The sequence below is a fragment of the Chlorocebus sabaeus genome, chromosome 22, assembly GCF_047675955.1.
Source record: "Chlorocebus sabaeus isolate Y175 chromosome 22, mChlSab1.0.hap1, whole genome shotgun sequence".
Classification (NCBI taxonomy): Eukaryota; Metazoa; Chordata; class Mammalia; order Primates; family Cercopithecidae; genus Chlorocebus; species Chlorocebus sabaeus.
Window position 1 is genome coordinate 33597113 of NC_132925.1, and position 21795 is coordinate 33618907.

At 40.2% G+C, this 21795-nt stretch overlaps 1 protein-coding gene across 1 annotated transcript in view; it reads left to right on the forward strand.

Moving 5' to 3' along the window:
- Positions 1 to 21795, forward strand: part of GRAMD1C (GRAM domain containing 1C) — a 109645-nt gene that overhangs the window by 35463 nt on the left and 52387 nt on the right. Inside the window, exon 6 of the mRNA XM_007985763.3 lies at positions 5059 to 5139. Within this exon, the coding sequence (XP_007983954.1) occupies positions 5059 to 5139 (81 nt within the window). The remainder of the gene's footprint in view (positions 1 to 5058; positions 5140 to 21795) is intronic.

Below are 21795 nucleotides of genomic sequence, written 5' to 3' on the forward strand. Positions count from 1 at the left end.
TGGTGATATCTACTTTGAACATTCGATTAAGGTGGTGTCTGCAGACTTTAGTATAATATATTTTCCTTTGTAGTAATAAGTATTTTGGGGAAAGGCTTTTTTTTTTTTTTTTTTTTTTTTTTTAAAGAGACGGAGTTTCATTTTTATTGCCCAGGCTGGAGTGCAATGGTGCGATCTTGGCTCACTGCAACCTCCACCTCCTGGGTTCAAGCGATTCTCCTGCCTCAGCCTCCCAAGTAGCAGGGATTACAGGCATGCACCACCATGCCCAGCTAATTTTTTTGTAGTTTTAGTAGAGATGGGGTTTCACTATGTTGGTCAGGCTGGTCTTGAACTCCTGACCTCAGGCGATCCACCCACCTTGGCCTCCAAAAGTGCTGGGATTAGAGGCGTGAGCCACCGCGCCCAGCCTGGGGGAAGGTATTTTGAAACTATGCAGATATACCATTCTTACCATACTTTGAATTTATCCATTCATTTACTTAGGTCAGTATGAACTGGTGATTTCTTATCTTATTCAATGAATTATAAGCCATTACTATCATTATTTATTTTGATGCTCACATTGTCCCAAATTTGGCCAGTGGGAGCCCTTTAAGCTAGCTCCAGTATCCTTTTGAGTATTCTCAGTGTGTTTGAGCATTTTCTTATTTTTTTGGCCCAAGATGTTTCAGGCTTTCCCTGCCCCAGCCCTGGGATCAACCACTTCTCCAAGGAGTCCTAGTTTCTTTTAGGAGAAACTGAAAGAAGCCAGTGTGTTCATTGCTATGGGGTTGGGGGAGGGGTATAACTATTTTCAAACCCTTTAAGGGGGCATAATAAGGGTGTACATTAAATCTATATAATCACACACATGCATAATGCATACACATATATACACTCACTTATACATCTATTTATCCATCTATCCATCCATCCATCCAAAACATAAATTCACATCAGGACCTCCAAGTCCCATCTAACACTACAGAGTTTATTTTTGTTTTCTTCCTTTCCATATTTGTAACTCTTTTCCCTGGTTGTGAGAAACCAGGCTCCCATTATCCTTAGTATAGTTACTTATTTAATCACTGGGCCTTTGTATAACCAATTTTCATCTCCACTGCCACCTCTCTCCCACATGGATGCCTCATTACCTGACTTGGTTTCTGACACTTAGAATTACGTTGCTGCCCATCACACCATGACACAGATGCTGTCATCATGTAAAAACTCTCGGCTGGGCTCAGTGGCTCACACCTGTAATCCCAGCACTTTGGGAGGCTGAGGCGGGCGGATCATGAGGTCAGGAGTTCAAGACCAGCCTGGCCAATATGGTGAAACCCTGTCTCTACTAAAAATCAAAAAATTAGCCAGGCGTGGTGGCGGGTGCCTGTAGACCCAGCTACTCGGGAGGCTGGAGCAGGAGAATGGCATGAACCCAGGAGATAGAGCTTGCAGTGAGTCAAGATCGTGCCATTGCACTCCAGCCTGGGTGACAGAGCAAGACTTCATATCAAAAAACAAAAAACAAAAAACAAAAAGCTGACTCTCTTCGTCCTGCCTGGGCTGATACTCCATGCCAAGTTGTTTTACCCTCTGCCAGATTGCCCTCTACAGGGACACCCTGTGTTCCCTGCTTGTGCCAGTTTGTCACTATGTGTGGTTGCTGTCCCCACCCTGCTCAGGCTCTGATACTCCAGCACAAGACCACCTTCATGGACTCTTTAACACTACGCCGCCCTCACCTGCTCTGGTTCTGACATGTCATTGTAGGGTGTGCTCATTCGTGGCCACTCTTCAGCATGTTTGGTCTTTGACACTTGACACCACACACAAAGCTACCCCTTTACGTGGTCACCCTCCTTGAACTCTGACTCATGCTCCTCCTCCATACTTTTTTCACCCCGTTCTTGTTCTAATACAGTTCTCCACGTCATCCCCATATGTGGAGGCCCTTACTCACTTGGGCTCTGACACTCCACACAGGGGATGACCTCTTCATTTTTTTTCTTCTTTTGGAGACAGAGTTTCACTCTTGTCAATGAGGCTGGAGTGCAGTGGCGCGATCTCAGCTCACTGCAACCTCTACCTCCCGGGTTCAAGCAATTCTCCTGCCTCAGCCTCCCCAGTAGCTCGGATTACAGGTGCCTGCCAGCACACCCGGCTAATTTTTGTATTTTCAGTGGAGATGGAGTTGCACCATATGGACCAGGCTGGTCTCAAACTCCTGAGCTCAGGTGATCTGCCCGCCTCAGCCTCCCCAAGTGCTGGGATTACCAGCATGAGCGACTGCACCCGGCCAACCTCTTCATTCTCATCTGGTTTTGACACTCTGCTTTAGGCTACTGCACCTCCTCTGTTGCCTCCCACACTCCTAGTGTGGATGCCTACTTTTCTCTGGTCCACCAATAGCTTTAGGGCTGAACTGTTCAGGAAGGAAAGAGGAAGACTTAAATATTCTTAGTTTTACAATTAATGCATAATATACTTTTTCATTTTTTTTTAACAAAATCATCAAACAATTTCAAAACTAACATCTTCATTCCATACCCATAATCCCCAATTCCATTTTCTTTCTAGAGGCAAATGCTATCAGTTTGGTATATATCTTTTCAGACTTTTCAGACTTCCTTTCTTTGTATTTACATACAGGCATGCATGTATAAATGTATGGTTTTGCTCTTTTTTAAAAAAGGTAAATGTAATCTTACATGTGTTGTTCATCAGCTCTCCTTTTTTTTTTAAAACAACAACAACAACATTATCTCTTGTAGTTGTAGGTCTGCATATGTAGATAGACCCACCTCTTTTTAAAAAAATACTGTATGGTATTTCATAGAATGGATATACTGCGATTTCCTTTACAATTAGTTTCTTTCTAATATTTTGTTATTACAAACAGTGCTGCAGTGAACAGCCTGACCATGCCCTCTTATGCTCATGTGTGACGTTTCTCACGTATGTATTGGAATTTCAGGATCAAGCATTTAAATTTTAATAATGTCAGTAAGTCAGCATTTACTGAACACTTACTGTTATATAGACACTACTTTAAGCTCTTTACATATATTTTCTTATTTAATTCTTATAAAGATCCACTGTGATAATTATTCTCACTTTGTAGATGAGAAAACTAAAGAAAAGAAAAGTGAGCCAATTCACAGAACTAACAATAGGTGATAGAATAAGACTGTGAACCCAGTTCATTTAATTGCAGAGACCGTGGTCTTAACTTCCTCACTATGTAAACGCAATGATTTCATTTTTTCATCATCATGGTAAAAGATTCTGTACTACTAAATATGCACCCCTTTTATATACTCTGTGACTAAAGGAAGGTTAATCATAGCAATTTTAGTTGTTTTAGGTTCTAGAATGTGTTCTATGCCCCAGCAACTTAGCGATATCATTATCCGGAACTCTTCCCAAACTCATAAGAAGGCTATTATTGAATCAAGATTTATTTTATTTAATTTATTTATTTATTATTTTTGTCTGAGACCGAGTCTCACTCTGTTGCCCAGGCTGGAGTGCAGTGGCATGATCTTAGCTCACTGCAACCTCCACCTGCCAGGTTCAAGCGATTCTTCAGCCTCAGCCTCCTGAGAAGCTGGGACTACAGGCACATGCCACCACCATGCCAGGCTAATTTTTGTATTTTTAGTAGAGACTGGGTTTCAACATGTTGGCCAGGCTGGTCTTGAACTCCTGACCTCAGGTGATCCACCCACCTTGGCCTCCCAAGATGCTGGGATTACAGGCGTGAGCCACCATGCCCAGCCAAATCAAGACTTATTAATATGTTTTTGAGGTTGGATATCTAGCAAGGAATAAAAGAAAGGTAGTAATTTATGTAGATTATCCAGAAAGCTGGTCATTTTAAGGAGTTGGGAATGTGGTGGTTGTGCATGAGAGTAGATAAAGTTAATACTAAGCTATTTAGTACAAGAAGTGGGAATTAGCAAGCATAACACAGTGGTGAAAATGAGATAGACTAGGAGATTTTAAAAATCTATATATCTGAACACAGGGTTGTAAGGTTATTATAATTAGGCAAAACAATTTGGCCTAAGAAAAGGGAATAGGGAACAGCAAGTATTGATCATTAGATCACATATTATGTATATAATTCTATTTGGAAGAGATCCTGTGTATATCTTCTTTGTAAAAAGTTTTACTTTATGAATAATGTATAGCAAAGTTTCAATTTATTGAATTAGAAAATAGCACTCTAAAGTCTTTCTATGAAAAGCATTAACATCCAAAATATTATTTGTTTGATATTTTACTTAATAAAATAACTTAATCCAGCATAGAACTGAGCTTTCTCCTTCCTAACGATAACTGCTTAGCCATGAAAGGTCATTAACTAGGGAACTGGAAGAGATAAAACACTGAGAAGACTGTATTTAGTGCTGTCTTGTTGCATTTTCTTATAAAAGCCTATTTTAAAATATGACTTTGCAAAAATCAATTAAATAAAAATGTAGAATTATAGATTGAAACATGCTACTTTTCTGTTATAGTATTCAAAGAAAAGTGCAGTGTTAGCATGGGTGCTTTATATCTATAATTAGCAGAGAGAGGTATTTCTGGAGGTTTTAGAAGACCATGAAAACTGATATAATTAAAAATTAAGATCCTTAAATCTATCTGAAATCCACATGTATTTTTTTCTTATTCTTGGTGTATACTTGGCTCAAGTGGCAACCAATTCATATCTCTTTGCAAAGTTCAGAATAAAAGTTTTCATTTTTTCATAATTTTATTTAGATTGATTTCCACAGTTAAACTGAGAAACATAAATAGTTACCTATTTCAAGTCCCCATTGCTAGTAAACACTGACAAAATTGTGGTTATTGGAAGATACATTTTGTAAAGACACCTTGTTCATATAGCAACTACCTGTGTTTCTTCTATTATAACAAAAAGTTAAATAAAAATAGTATACAAAGTAGGCAGTGTTGACCTACTAGTTTGTTTTAACCATAAGCAAGTCCCCATAGACCTTCATGACAGATAATCTCCTCTTATTTTCCATGACACTAAAATTGTCCTATTATTTTTCTTTGCAGTTTTTCTTCACATCTTTTGGTGCCAGGGATAGAAGTTACCTCAGTATCTTTAGGTTGTGGCAGAATGTATTATTAGATAAGGTAAGTGTTCACACCAGAGGCAGTTGCTTATTTTAAGAACCTCCTAGTGTATTTGTGAACTGAAGAGCTCCTTTTTATTTTTCTTAACTAAATTTGACTAGATAATTGAAATTCTAAGTAGAAACTTCAATCAAAGCAAGGTCTATAGTTACAAGTTAAGATGTTAATTATAATCCCCAGGGTAAACACCAAGAAAATAAATAAAAATAAAAAAATAAATAAATAGCGAAGGAATTAAAATGATACACTAGAAAATGTGTTTTTAACACATAGGAAGGCAGTAATGGTGGCACACAGGGACAAAGATGACACAGGACATGTAGAAAACAAATAGCAAAATAGCCATTAACCATAAGTGGATTAAACACTGCAACCAAAAGGCAGAGATAGGTAGAATGAAAAAATACATGAACCAAGCCAGGCACAGTGGCTCATGCCTGTAATCTTAGCACTTTGGGAGTCTGAGGTGAGCAGTATTGCTTGAGCCCAAGAGTTTGAGTCCACCCTGGATAACATGGCAAAACCCTGTCTCTACAAAAAATATAAAAATTAGCTGGGTGGGGTGATGCTTACCTGTAGTCCCAGCTACTTGGGAGGCTGAGGTGGGAGGATCACCTGAGCCTGGGAGGTCGAGGCTGCGGTGAGCCATGATCGTGCCACAGCATTCCAGCCTGGGTGACAGAGTGAGACCTTGTTTCAAAAAACAAACAAACAAACAATCAAACAAAAAAACCTATGATCTATCTATATGCTATAAGAGACAAATTAGATTGACAGGCACAAATAGATTTAAAGTAAAAGGAATAAATATGATACATCATGGAAACAATAGACAAAACAGAACAGAAGTGAATGTAGTAATAATAGCCAAAATAGACTTTAAGACAAAAATTATTGGATACAAGGAAGAATAAAGGGTCAATTCATCTGGAATTCATAACAATCATAAACATATACAGACCTCATACAGAGCCCCAAAATATACAAAGCAAAAGTTGGCAGAATTGAAGGGAAACACAATTCAACAGTAAAACTTGGGGCTGGGTGTGGTGGCTCATGCCTGTAATCCCAGCACTTTGGGAGACTGAGGCAGGCGGATAGCTTGAGTCCAGGAGTTCAGGGCCAGCCTGAGTAACATGGCGAAACCCAATCTCTATTTATTTAAAATATAATTAGCAAACAATGTTGGAGAATTCAATACCCCACTTTCAGTGATAGATAGAACAACTAGACAGAAGACCAACAAGGAAATATAAGACTTGAAACACCACTATAGACTAAAAGACATCTGTGATGCACTCCACCAAACAGTAGCAGAATATGTATATCCTTTTCTTTTTTTTTTTTTTTTAATTTATTTATTATTATTAAACTTCAAGTTGTAGGGTACATGTGCACAATGTGCAGGTTTGCTACATATGTATACTTGTGCCATGTTGGTGTGCTGCACCCATCAACTCGTCATTTACATCAGGTATAACTCCCAAAGCAATCCCTCCCCCCTCCCCCCTCCCCATGATAGGCCCCGGTGTGTGATGTTCCCCTTCCCGAGTCCAAGTGATCTTATTGTTCAGTTCCCACCTACGAGTGAGAACATGCGGTGTTTGGTTTTCTGTTCTTGTGATAGTTTGCTAAGAATGATGGTTTCCAGCTGCATCCATGTCCCTACAAAGGACACAAACTCATCCTTTTTTATGGCTGCATAGTATTCCATGGTGTATATGTGCCACATTTTCTTAATCCAATCTGTCACTGATGGACATTTGGGTTGATTCCAAGTCTTTGCTATTGTGAATAGTGCTGCAATAAACATACGTGTGCATGTGTCCTTATAGCAGCATAATTTATAATCCTTTGGGTATATACCCAGTAATGGGATGGCTGGGTCATATGGTACATCTAGTTCTAGATCCTTGAGGAATCGCCATACTGTTTTCCATAATGGTTGAACTAGTTTACACTCCCACCAACAGTGTAAAAGTGTTCCTATTTCTCCACATCCTCTCCAGCACCTGTTGTTTCCTGACTTTTGAATGATCGCCATTCTAACTGGTGTGAGATGGTATCTCATTGTGGTTTTGATTTGCATTTCTCTGATGGCCAGTGATGATGAGCATTTTTTCATGTGTCTGTTGGCTGTATGAATGTCTTCTTTTGAGAAATGTCTGTTCATATCCTTTGCCCACTTTTGGATGGGGTTGTTTGTTTTTTTCTTGTAAATTTGTTTGAGTTCTTTGTAGGTTCTGGATATTAGCCCTTTGTCAGATGAGTAGATTGCAAAAATTTTCTCCCATTCTGTAGGTTGCCTGCTCACTCTGATGGTAGTTTCTTTTGCTGTGCAGAAGCTCTTTAGTTTGATGAGATCCCATTTGTCAATTTTGGCTTTTGTTGCCGTTGCTTTTGGTGTTTTAGACATGAAGTCTTTGCCCATGCCTATGTCCTGAATGGTACTACCTAGGTTTTCCTCTAGGATTTTTATGGTATTAGGTCTAACATTTAAGTCTCTAATCCATCTTGAATTAATTTTCGTATAAGGAGTAAGGAAAGGATCCAGTTTCAGCTTTCTACTTATGGCTAGCCAGCTTTCCCAGCACCATTTATTAAATAGGGAATCCTTTCCCCATTTCTTGTTTCTCTCAGGTTTGTCAAAGATCAGATGGCTGTAGATATGTGGTATTATTTCTGAGGACTCTGTTCTGTTCCATTGGTCTATATCTCTGTTTTGGTACCAGTACCATGCTGTTTTGGTTACTGTAGCCTTGTAGTATAGTTTGAAGTCAGGTAGCGTGATGCCTCCAGCTTTGTTCTTTTGACTTAGGATTGTCTTGGAGATGCGGGCTCTTTTTTGGTTCCATATGAACTTTAAAGCAGTTTTTTCCAATTCTGTGAAGAAGCTCATTGGTAGCTTGATGGGGATGGCATTGAATCTATAAATTACCTTGGGCAGTATGGCCATTTTCACGATATTGATTCTTCCTATCCATGAGCATGGTATGTTCTTCCATTTGTTTGTGTCCTCTTTGATTTCACTGAGCAGTGGTTTGTAGTTCTCCTTGAAGAGGTCCTTTACATCCCTTGTAAGTTGGATTCCTAGGTATTTTATTCTCTTTGAAGCAATTGTGAATGGAAGTTCATTCCTGATTTGGCTCTCTGTTTGACTGTCACTGGTGTATAAGAATGCTTGTGATTTTTGCACATTAATTTTGTATCCTGAGACTTTGCTGAAGTTGCTGATCAGCTTAAGGAGATTTTGGGCTGAGACAATGGGGTTTTCTAAATATAAAATCATGTCGTCTGCAAACAGGGACAATTTGACTTCTTCTTTTCCTAACTGAATCCCCTTGATTTCTTTCTCTTGCCTGATTGCCCTAGCCAGAACTTCCAACACTATGTTGAATAGGAGTGGTGAGAGAGGGCATCCCTGTCTTGTGCCAGTTTTCAAAGGGAATTTTTCCAGTTTTTGCCCATTCAGTATGATATTGGCTGTGGGTTTGTCATAAATAGCTCTTATTATTTTGAGGTACGTTCCATCAATACCGAATTTATTGAGCGTTTTTAGCATGAAGGGCTGTTGAATTTTGTCAAAAGCCTTTTCTGCATCTATTGAGATAATGATGTGGTTCTTGTCTTTGGTTCTGTTTATATGCTGGATTATGTTTATTGATTTGCGAATGTTGAACCAGCCTTGCATCCCAGGGATGAAGCCCACTTGATCATGGTGGATAAGCTTTTTGATGTGCTGCTGAATCCGGTTTGCCAGTATTTTATTGAGGATTTTTGCATCGATGTTCATCAGGGATATTGGTCTAAAATTCTCTTTTTTTGTTGTGTCTCTGCCAGGCTTTGGTATCAGGATGATGTTGGCCTCATAAAATGAGTTAGGGAGGATTCCCTCTTTTTCTATTGATTGGAATAGTTTCAGAAGGAATGGTACCAGCTCCTCCTTGTACCTCTGGTAGAATTCAGCTGTGAATCCATCTGGTCCTGGACTTTTTTTGGTTGGTAGGCTATTAATTATTGCCTCAATTTCAGAGCCTACTATTGGTCTATTCAGGGATTCAACTTCTTCCTGGTTTAGTCTTGGAAGAGTGTAAGTGTCCAGGAAATTATCCATTTCTTCTAGATTTTCCAGTTTATTTGCGTAGAGGTGTTTATAGTATTCTCTGATGGTAGTTTGTATTTCTGTGGGGTCGGTGGTGATATCCCCTTTATCATTTTTAATTGCATCGATTTGATTCTTCTCTCTTTTCTTCTTTATTAGTCTTGCTAGTGGTCTGTCAATTTTGTTGATCTTTTCAAAAAACCAACTCCTGGATTCATTGATTTTTTGGAGGGTTTTTTGTGTCTCTATCTCCTTCAGTTCTGCTCTGATCTTAGTTATTTCTTGCCTTCTGCTAGCTTTCGAATGTGTTTGCTCTTGCTTCTCTAGTTCTTTTAATTGCGATGTTAGAGTGTCAATTTTAGATCTTTCCTGCTTTCTCTTGTGGGCATTTAGTGCTATAAATTTCCCTCTACACACTGCTTTAAATGTGTCCCAGAGATTCTGGTATGTTGTATCTTTGTTCTCATTGGTTTCAAAGAACATCTTTATTTCTGCCTTCATTTCGTTATGTACCCAGTAGTCATTCAGGAGCAGGTTGTTCAGTTTCCATGTAGTTGAGCGGTTTTGATTGAGTTTCTTAGTCCTGAGTTCTAATTTGATTGCACTGTGGTCTGAGAGACAGTTTGTTATAATTTCTGTTCTTGTACATTTGCTGAGGAGTGCTTTACTTCCAATTACGTGGTCAATTTTGGAGTAAGTACGATGTGGTGCTGAGAAGAATGTATATTCTGTTGATTTGGGGTGGAGAGTTCTATAGATGTCTATTAGGTCTGCTTGCTGCAGAGATGAGTTCAATTCCTGGATATCCTTGTTAACTTTCTGTCTCGTTGATCTGTCTAATGTTGACAGTGGAGTGTTGAAGTCTCCCATTATTATTGTATGGGAGTCTAAGTCTCTTTGTAAGTCTCTAAGGACTTGCTTTATGAATCTGGGTGCTCCTGTATTGGGTGCATATATATTTAGGATAGTTAGCTCTTCCTGTTGAATTGATCCCTTTACCATTATGTAATGGCCTTCTTTGTCTCTTTTGATCTTTGATGGTTTAAAGTCTGTTTTATCAGAGACTAGTATTGCAACCCCCGCTTTTTTTTGTTCTCCATTTGCTTGGTAAATCTTCCTCCATCCCTTTATTTTGAGCCTATGTATGTCTCTGCGTGTGAGATGGGTCTCCTGAATACAGCAGACTGATGGATCTTGACTCTTTATCCAGTTTGCCAGTCTGTGTCTTTTAATTGGAGCATTTAGTCCATTTACATTTAAGGTTAAGATTGTTATGTGTGAACTTGATCCTGCCATTATGATATTAACTGGTTATTTTGCTCGTTAGTTGATGCAGTTTCTTCCTAGCCTTGATGGTCTTTACATTTTGGCATGTTTTTGCAATGGCTGGTACCGGTTGTTCCTTTCCATGTTTAGTGCTTCCTTCAGGGTCTCTTGTAAGGCAGGCCTAGTGGTGACAAAATCTCTAAGCATTTGCTTATCTGTAAAGGATTTTATTTCTCCTTCACTTATGAAACTTAGTTTGGCTGGATATAAAATTCTGGGTTTAAAATTCTTTTCTTTAAGAATGTTGAATATTGGCCCCCACTCTCTTCTGGCTTGAAGAGTTTCTGCCGAGAGATCTGCTGTTAGTCTGATGGGCTTCCCTTTGTGGGTAACCCGACCTTTCTCTCTGGCTGCCCTTAAGATTTTTTCCTTCATTTCAACTTTGGTGAATCTGGCAATTATGTGTCTTGGAGTTGCTCTTCTCGAGGAATATCTTTGTGGCGTTCTCTGTATTTCCTGGATTTGAATGTTGGCCTGCCCTACTAGGTTGGGGAAGTTCTCCTGGATGATATCCTGAAGAGTGTTTTCCAACTTGGTTCCATTTTCCCCCTCACTTTCAGGCACCCCAATCAGACGTAGATTTGGTCTTTTTACATAATCCCATACTTCTTGCAGGCTTTGTTCATTTCTTTTTCTTCTTTTTTCTTTTGGTTTCTCTTCTCGCTTCATTTCATTCATTTGATCCTCCATCGCTGACATTCTTTCTTCCAGTTGATCGAGACGGTTACTGAAGCTTGTGCATTTGTCACGTATTTCTCGTGCCATGGTTTTCGTCTCTTTCATTTCGTTTGTGAGCTTCTCTGCATTAATTACTCTAGCCATCAATTCTTCCACTTTTTTTTCAAGATTTTTAGTTTCTTTGCGCTGGGTACGTAATTCCTCCTTTAGCTCTGAGAAATTTGATGGACTGAAGCCTTCTTCTCTCATCTCGTCGAAGTCATTCTCCGTCCAGCTTTGATCCGTTGCTGGCGATGAGCTGCGCTCCTTTGCCGGGGGAGATGCGCTCTTATTTTTTGAATTTCCAGCTTTTCTGCCCTGCTTTTTCCCCATCTTTGTGGTTTTATCTGCCTCTGGTCTTTGATGATGGTGATGTACTGATGGGGTTTTGGTGTCGGTGTCCTTCCTGTTTGATAGCTTTCCTTCTAACAGTCAGGATCCTCAGCTGTAGGTTGTAGCTGTAGGAGATTGCTTGAGGTACACTCCAGACCCTGTTTGCCTGGGTATCAGCAGCAGAGGCTCAGTTGAAAATGCAGAAATCGCTGGTCTTCTGTGTCGCTCGCGCTGGGAGTTGGAGACTGGAGCTGTTCCTATTCGGCCATCTTGCTCCGCCCCCCCCGTATATCCTTTTCAAGTGCACATGAAACATTCTCCAGAATAGACAATATGCTAGGTCAGAAAACAAGTGTCAGTACATTTAACAGTACTGAAATCATACTAAATATGTTCTCTGAGCACAATGGCATGAAATTAGAAATAAATAACAGAAGGACATTTGGAAAATTCACAAAAAGTGGAAATTAAAACAGAATACTCCTAAATAACCAATGGGTGAAAGAAGAAATCATGAGGGAAATTAGCAAATACTTTGGGTTAGATGAAAACAAAAACACAACATACCAAAACCTATGGGATGCAGCTAAAGCAGTATTTAGAAGGAAATTTATAACTGTAAACATCTATATTAAAACAGAATGATAGTGAGCCAATAACCTGTATTTCTGCCTTAAGAAATTAGAGGCCGGGCGCAGTGGCTCATGCCTGCAATCCCAGCACTTTGGGAGGCCAAGGTGAGCAGATCATGAGGCCGGGAGATTGAGACCATCCTGACTAACATGTTACGGTGAAACCCTGTCTCTACTAAAAATACAAAAAATTAGCTGGGCTTGGTGGCAGGCACCTGTAGTCCCAGCTACACCAGAGTCCCGGTATGAACCCGGGAAGCGGAGCTTACAGTGAGCTGAGATTGCTCCACTGCACTCCAGCCTGAGCAAGAGAGAGACTGTGTCTCAAAAAAAAAAAAAAAAAAAAAAAATTAGAAAAAGGACAGCAAACTAAATTCAAAGCAAGAAGAAGCAAGGAAATAATAAAGATTATAACAGAAATGAAGGAAGTAAAGAATAGAAAAATAGAGAACAGAACCAAGAGTTGTTTCTTTTGTTTGTTTCTTTTTTTCTTTTTTTGTCTGAGACGGAGTCTCGCTCTGTCACCAGGCTAGAGTGCTGTGGTACAATCTCGGCTCACTGCAACCTCCAACTCCCTGGTTCAAGGGATTCTCCTGCCTCAGCCTCCCGAGTAACTGGGATTATAGGCATGCACCACCATGCCCAGCTAATTTTTGTATATTTAGTAGAGATGGGGTTTCACCATGTTGGCCAGGATGGTCTCAATCTCCTGATCTCATGATCCGCCCGCCTTGGCCTCCCAAAGTGCTGGGATTACAGGCATGAGTCACCGCATCCAGTCCTTTTTTTTTTTTTTTTTTTTTTTTCTTGATACAGAGTTTTACTCTGTCGCCCAGGCTGGAGTGCAGTGGTGGCGCGATCTCAGCTCACCGCAACCTCTGTCTCACAGGTGCAAGCGATTCTCCTGCCTTAGCCTCCCAAGTAGCTGGGACTACAGGCACCTGCCACCATGCCCGGCTGATTTTTGGTATTTTGAGTAGAGGTGGGGTTTCACCATATTGATCAGGCTGGTATTCTGACCTCAGGTGTTCCACCCACCTTGGCCTCCCAAAGTGCTGGGATTACAGGCGTAAGCCACCGCACCCAGCCCAAAAGTTGCTTCTTTATAAAAAATGAAAATTGACAAACCTTTAGCTAGCTCAACCAAGAAAAGAGAGAAGACTAAAATTATAAAATTCAGGACTGAAAGTGGTGACAATACTACTAACCTTATATGAAATAAGAAAATTATAAGGAAATATTATGAATAATTGTGTGCCAACAAATTATTTACCCTAAATGAAATGGATAAGTACTTAGAAAGTCACAAACTACAAAAACTGACTCAAGTAGAAATAGAGAATTTGAATAAACCTATAACAAGAAAAGAGATTGAATTAGTGATAAAGAACTACCACAAAGAAAAGCCCAGGCCCAGGTGGCTTCATTGGTGAGCCAACTGTTTACAGTAGAATTAACACCAGTCCTTCACCCAGTATTCTAAAAATAGAGGGAACACTTCACAATTTGATCTATGAGTTCAGTATTACACTGATACCAAAACCAGACATCACCACAGGAAAACTCTGGACCAGTATCCCTTATGAACAATGACACAAAAATCCTCAACAAAATATTAGCAAACCAAATCCAGCAACATATACAAAGGTTATATCCCATTATCAAGTAGAATTTATACAAGTTGAACTCAAAGCAGAGAGTAAAGTGGTAGTTGCCAGGGGTAGGAAGAGATGGGAAGATGTTGGTTAAAGGGTACAAAGTTTCATTTATGCAAGATGAATGTATTCTGGAGATCAAATGTGCACCATGCTGACTACAGTTAACAATACTGTGTTGTATACTTGAAATTTGCTAAGAGAGTAGATCTTAAGTTTTTTCACCAGTACAAAAAAAGAAAGAAGGCAAGCAAATGATAACTACATGAGGTAATGGACATGTTAATTAACCTGATTGTGGCAACCACAATGTATATGCATATCAAAACATCAAATTGTATGCCTTAAATATGTACCATTCCTATTTGTTAATTATACTTCAGTAAAGCTGAACAAATTTTTTTTAAAATGCAAATGCTGTTGAGGATGTGGAGAAAGTGGATCCCTCAAGTACATTGCTGGAAAGATTGTAAAATGATGCAGCCACTTTGAAAGACAGTTTGGCAGCTCCTCAAAATGTTTACCATAGATCTGTTCTTATAAAAACGTGTCCCCAACGTTCATAGCAGCATTTATTATTCATAATAGCCAAAAAGTAGATACAATCCAAATGTCCATCAAGTGATTAATGTATCAATAAAATGTTTGGCCTGGCGCGGTGGCTCATGCCCGTAATCCCAGGCTTTGGGAGGCTGAGGCGGGCAGGTCACCTGAGGTCAGGAGTTCGAGACCAGCCTGATCAACATGGAAGAAACTCCATCTATACTAAAAATACAAAATTAGCTGGTTGCGGTGGCACATGCCTGTAATCCCAGCTACTCAGGAGGCTGAGGCAGGAGAATCGCTTAAACCTGGGAGGCAGAAGTTGCGGTGAGCCGCGATCACACCACTGTACTCCAGCCTGGGCAATAAGAGCAAAACTCTGTCTCAAAAAAAAGGTATATCCACACAATGGAATATCATTCAGTAATAAAATGTAGTGAAGTACTGATACATGCTACAACATAGATGAGCCTTGAAAACATAATGCTAAGTGAAAGACACCAGTCACAAAAGAACACGTACTGTAGGATTCTGTTCTTATGAAATGTTTAGAATAGGCAAATTCATAGAAATAGAAATAGTAAAGCTATTGCCAGGAGGAGGGAGTAATGAGAAGTGACAGCTGATGGAGTCAGGTATCTTTCTGGGTTGACAACATGTCCTGAAATTAGTGGTGGTGGTTGTTTAACTCTGGATATGTGAAAACCGCCTGAATTGTACACTTAAAGGGATGAATTTTCTGGTATTTGAATTATAGCACAGTAAAGCTGCTATTAAAAGAAATGGTTTAAGGGGAGCAGTAGAGATTTCACACAGATAAGAAAGGCTCTTTTTTTTCTTTTTTTGAGTTGGAGTTTTGTTCTTGTTGCCCAGGCTAGAGTGCAATGGCGATCTCGGCTCACTGCAACCTCTGTCTCCTAGGTTCAAGCGATTCACCTGCCTCATCCTCCTGAGTAGCTGGGATTATCATGTACCACTGCATGTGGCTAAGTTTGTATTTTTAGTAGAGATGGGATTTCTCCATGTTGGTCAGACTGGTCTCAAACTCCCGACCTCAGGTGATCTGCCTGCCTTGGCCTCCCAAAGTACTGGGATTACAGATGTGAGCCACCGCCCAGCCAAGAAACGTTCTTTCTTTGCCACTGGCAGGTGGGAACTTAACCTCCTCTCCTCCCTGCTCCCCAGCTAAGCACCTCCCTGAAGTGGACACATTTTGGCCTCCAGAGCTCTTTATGTTGAATGGCCTTTTGAACTCAACGGCTGAGGACAGGCTCTCCCAAGCAGTGCCCAACTCAAATGCTTTCACTTTGCTGGAGTGGGGATGCTTGGAGAAGTAGCCTACAAGTCTGAGATGGGGAGGGGACAGAGGAGAAAAGCGGGTATGGGTGAGGGGCTTGCCAAGCCCAGTCTCTCTGGCCCTCGGTAAGGGAAAAGAAGTGACTAGCTTGGAAGCCCCAAGTCCAAGCCCCTGCCGAGTGTCTCTGGGTGTTTGGGTGCCCTGCTTCACCAGGCTCCTGGCCTGGGTGATGCTCACAGGGCAGGTCCACAGGCAGCAGGTCTCGCAGCGCGTGGCGTCTACTACTAGGACGTGGAGCAATGCGTAGCTGTGTGTTGCTCTCAACTCAGCTCTATGCTGCCCTTCCAGGTTGCGCTTTGGCAAGGAAACCTCCTTCACCCAGGCCGGTCACTTTCAGATTCATTGTCATTACCGTGGGGTGCTCTATTCTAGCACTGGCTGAAAACTCCAGTGTTGCCATAGGCACCTGCCTACCCCACCCCCAAATACCAACTTGTTGAGTGCTCAGAATCCATGAGGTGCATTCTGTCATTCTAGCAAGGCACCAGCGACTTACCGCAGCCTATGCTTGGTTATATACTGTATCAAATGTCCTTCCAAAATCACATTTGCGCTTATCACACGCATGTGAGTTGGGATACGTCCTTATAAAAACAAATATCTCCAGGGAAGTGATAAAGTTCAGGTTTACAGATGAGCCAAGGGAGAAACTGAGTTCTTCACTTTAATGAAGAAGAAAGCTTTCTGAAGTGAGAAGAAGAAAGGGAATTCCAGGATACTCCAGGCTACCCACCATAGCCAAGAAACACTGCATTTACTGGCTGGAAGTAAAATTTACCCTTCTTTGAAAAGATCCTGATGTTATCTGTGTTTTTGATGTATACACACGGAGGTATCACCATCTTCACAGTAGTTATACCTTTTAAATCTTTGGATCATTTGTTTATCTTTAATGTTGAATATGCCACTCTATTTCAAGTGGATACTGTATTCTCATTTCGATAAATAGATAAATAGTGTCCGTTTCTGCTCTACAGGAAGACAGAAATGTTTAAGCATATATTATGTGTTAACTATCATACAGAAATTAAAGTTGAAGATGAGATCTCAGTTTCAAAACTATCCTAACTGGAATTTTAAGCACTGTAGAATTCACCCAGAACAATTTTTTAACATATAAATATCCATATTCACGACAATAGCAACTCGCATTTGTGAAGTATTAGGTGCCAGGCACAGTGCTAGGTGCTTGGTATAGTCTTTATAATTTTGTAAGCCTCAGTTCCCTTTTAGTTTTTTAAAGTCATAAAGCCACATTGGTTAGATTTCTTGATCTTGTGTAATACTCTTAAAAAAAGATAAAAAAAAAAAAGTCCTCATAAAATATACAGCATAACTACAAAATTCTATTAAAACAACTTTATAAGTAATTTGAATAATACATTTGATATATATTAGAAATATTTTTGGCCAAGCATGGTGACTCATGCTTGTAATCCCAGCACTTTGGGAGGTTGAGGTGGGAGGACTGCTTGAGACCAGTTCGAGACCAGCCTTGGCAACATACAGAGACCGCATTTCTAAAAAAAAAAAAATTAAAAAAAATTAGCTGGGTATGGTGGTGCATGCCTGTAGTCCCAGCTACACAGAAGGCTGAAGTAGTAGGATCACTTGAGCCCAGGAGGTTGAGGCTGCAGTGAGCTGTGACCATGCCAGTGCACTCCAGCCTAGGGGACAGAGTGCGACACTGTCTCAAAAAAAAAAAAAAAAAAATTTAAGTTCAGAATATTATATTTGTGTTGCAGTGAGACACTGTCTCAAAAAAAAATTTAAGTTCAGAATATTATATTTGTGTTGCATGTAATTATGGAATCAAAGTCAAAGTAATTATGTGTTACTTCTGCTTGCTTCTTGCATGAGAAGGCCTTTAAAAAAGCAAATTAATCTAGAAAGTAGATTTATCATTAAAGTACTACAAAATGATAGTAAAATTATGTTTGTGTGCATTTGTTTTATTTATTTTTCCAGTAAAATAAATCCATAAGACTGAAAGAACTGGAGCCAAATATGTTGCCTTTGAAAAAGAATGTTTTTAAAAGGACCATCTTTTTCTCTTTATAAGACTACTTTGGGCCAGGTGCAGTGGCTCACACCTAAAGTAATCCTAACACTTTGGGAGGCTGAGGTGGGCTGATCACCTGAGGTTAGGAGATCGAGACCAGCCTGGCCAACATGGTGAAACCCTGTCTCTACTAAAAATACAAAAATCAGCTGAGCGTGGTGACAGGCACTTGTAGTCCCAGCTACTCGGGAGGCTGAGGCCGGAGAATCGCTTGAACCCGGGAGGTGGAGATTGCAGTGAGCTGAGATGGTGACACTGCACTTCAGCCTGGGTGACAGAGCGAGACTCCATCTCAAAACAAAACAAAATAAAAACAAAAAACTACTTTGTTACATTGCTTCAGAAAGGACAGTTTATTTCTAATATTTGACCTGGCGAAACATAAGTCATCAATGTTTAGACATGTGTTTAAACTGCCACTACAATCATTCGTGACATGATTTATAGCACTTCAGCTTAGTTCACAGTCTGTGAGTTTAGCTCCCATTCTCTAGACAGAACATTGAATATCTGGGATTTGTGGGGCCAGAGGACAATGGCAGCACCATTCTTTAATACAAACAATTGATGTTTTCTTGGTCTTTGTGAAGAACTGTGCAGTCATGGTTCAAGATAAGTTATAGGCCCTTCCCACTCCACCCCTCAGCTCTTTTTCTTCATTTGTGCCAGCCCCTATCCGTGTTCTATACCAGAGCCAAGCACAGTCCTGCTTTGTTTTTGTGTGGTCTGCACACAATGACTAGTTTTACATTTTTAAATGGCTGAAAAAAATCAAAAGAATAATATTTCATGACATGTGGCAATTATATGAAATTCAAATTTCAGTGTCCATAAATAAAGTTTTATTGGAACACAGCCATGCTCATTTGTTTATGTATTTCTATGGCTGCCTTTCACACTACAACAGCAGAGTTGAGTAGTTGTGACAGAGGCCATATGGCCCAAAAAGCCTAAAATATTTACTACATGGCCCTTTACAGAAACAGTTTGTCGAACCCTGAACAGTACTACAGCCGAAGTTATCTTTTTAAAAAAAAAATGCTTGCTTATTCTTGCTTCCTGCTTGATACCCATTGCCCTTGGAATAAAAATCTAAAAATCTGTATAGGGACCACATAATCAAGACCCTTTCTACCTCTCCACTTACATCTTAATATACCCTCCCATTCTTGTCATCTTAAATGTTCTGCTTCTTTTTTTTTTTTTTTGAGACGGAGTCTCGCTCTGTCGCCCGGGCTAGAGTGCAGTGGCCGGACCTCAGCTCACTGCAAGCTCCGCCTCCCGAGTTCACGCCATTCTCCTGCCTCAGCCTCCCGAGTAGCTGGGACTACAGGCGCCCGCCACCTCGCCCGGCTAGTTTTTTGTATTTTTTAGTAGAGACGGGGTTTCACCGTGTTAGCCAGGATGGTCTCGATCTCTTGACCTCGTGATCCGCCCGTCTCGGCCTCCCAAAGTGCTGGGATTACAGGCTTGAGCCACCGCGCCCGGCCTTTTTTTTTTTTTTTAAAGTAGTTCTTCAAATGTTCTTTCTGCCAGGAAGTTGTTATTCCCACTTATTCCCACTCTAGTTCTCATTAATAAACCTGAAGTCAGATTCATTCTTTTAGTTTCCTGTAACATCTTGTATTTCTATAATATGCATTACAGTTAAATTCTTTGTTCTATTTCTGTTCTCCTTGCTTAACTCTAAATCCCTTGAAGACAACGACCATGTCTGTCTTCTTCACTGTTATATGTCCACTGACAAGTTCAGTCTTTACCACATAGCTGGTTTGGTACACAGTTTGGTTTACCGAGTACGGTCTGAAACTGTCTGGGTTTAGGCCTTTGTCAAAGTAAATATTGTGCTTCCCTTACTCTCAAAAGTGTGCCAGTTTGGACAATATTACGTGTAACAGATGCTCAATAAATACTTTTTGAATGACTCAATTTAGTAGAACTTCAATGATTTGGAGTCCAAATAATTAATTACTACTCTTAACAAGATATTATAAATTCTCTTAGTTCAAGGAAAAGGCAAAGGATGGGGGAAAACACAGACATTTCTGAAATATTTCAGAAACAGCATTCAGGGCACACCCTAAGTTCAATGTATATTTAATTCAATTTCTTTAACCTTCAATATGTACGGTGAGAACAAATGATTATCTTGAAACACTAAAGCATCCTGAGTTGCCAAAAGAAATGTTATTTTCTACATACTTGAATTACTAAGAAAATAGGGTAAGGTTATCAGTAGTAACAGGGTTAAAATTGAAAAGATTTTTAAAATTAAGGCTCAATTAATCATTCCATATTCCCACTGATATTCTTGTATTATTGCATTTAGGATTACAGATATTAGTAATATAGGCAGGATGTATGCAGAAAATTTACTTTTGTACTGTTTTTTTTTTTTTTGAAACGGACTGTTGCTCTGTCACCCAGGCTGGAGTGCAATGGTGCCATCTTAGCTCACTGCAACCTCTGCCTCCTAGGTTCAAGCGATTCTCCTGCCTCAGCCTCCCAAGTCGCTGGGATTATAGGTGCTTGCCACCACACCTGGCTAATTTTTGTGTTTTTCATAGAGGTGGGGTTTCACCATGTTGACCAGGGGCTGGTCTCGAACGCCTGACCTCAGGTGATCCACCCGCCTTGGCCCCCCAAAGTGCTGAGATTACAGACATGAGCCACCACGCCTGGCCTGTACTGTTTTTATCTTAGCATGGTAATAGTGGTCTCTCTTGCCAGCACATGGGGGCTACGGGGAAGCTAGCTCTCCTTGGAAATTTAAGAGTATATTCTGAAAGTGAATATTTCAATCCAGGGTCTAATAGAGCAGAAATCTGTACTTATTTTGAATTTTAAGGCTTAAAGAGACAGAATGACTTTCTATCTTATTCCCAAATGGCAGAAGAAGATAGCATATGTTAGATTCAGGGGCAAGGTAATGAGGGGAGCTTTTCAGATGTATACAGAAATATGCTGTCTAAATTGTGATACATGGCCCTCTAGCTTCTATTTGGGAATCACTAAACAGAAGGGTGACAGAAGGATGTCCTATTCCTCAGGTGTGTTGGGGAAAAAGGGTTTAAAACAGTTGATTGAAAGTATTAGTGTATGAAAAGAAAGAATATATCAGTCTGAAGAGGACTTGGCCAGACTTAGGCCAAGAACTTAGGAGTTAGGACAGAAAAGTAGAGTTGCAGAGGTACACTTTGATCAGTCGAGAACTATATGGAGATGGGACAGAGATGAATCATCATGCCCTACCAAGGCCACAGTAAATTGTCCCTTAAAGCTGTCTACCTTTGCTCTGATTTCATGCTTGTTGTGCCACTTTCTGGTTGCTAATCTGACTTCCAAGGTATTCAGGTGTTCTGTGCGATAGAAGAAAAGATTTGTGATCACCAGAAAGGAATCTTCCCCACTGTGTATATTTCCCACTGAGCTAGTATCAGCTTGTGAGGGTGGCTTATTAAGTCGGCCTCCCTGAGCCAACTCTTGGATGGTGACAGCTCTGAGGCCTTTCTCTAGATAGTGGTCAGTTTACAAAGCCGATGTCAGCCCCTGAGACCTTCAGAGGAGTGTCATCCAGCTTTCTCCTTTAGCCTGCACAACAGTATCAAATCCCCTTGTTCTTCCTTATGTCACTCTCTAAAGATCATTCCTTTTGGGGTTACTGAAATTCCAAAAGTTTTCCAGTAGTGCTATCAATCTAATAAATACAACATTCAGACCTACCTGGAAAGAAATGAATGCGAAATTGGTGACTGTTTGTCACATTTGCTATGTAATAGCATGGCAGTATAGAAGTGTTTGTATTATATCATTTCCTCTTTTTTACCTTCTTGGTTGTCAGAACTCCTCTACCTATTTATTTTCCCTTGGTCAGTGAGCCACACCGCCTTCTACCCAGACCCAAGCCAGAAACCTGGATGTATCCTGTT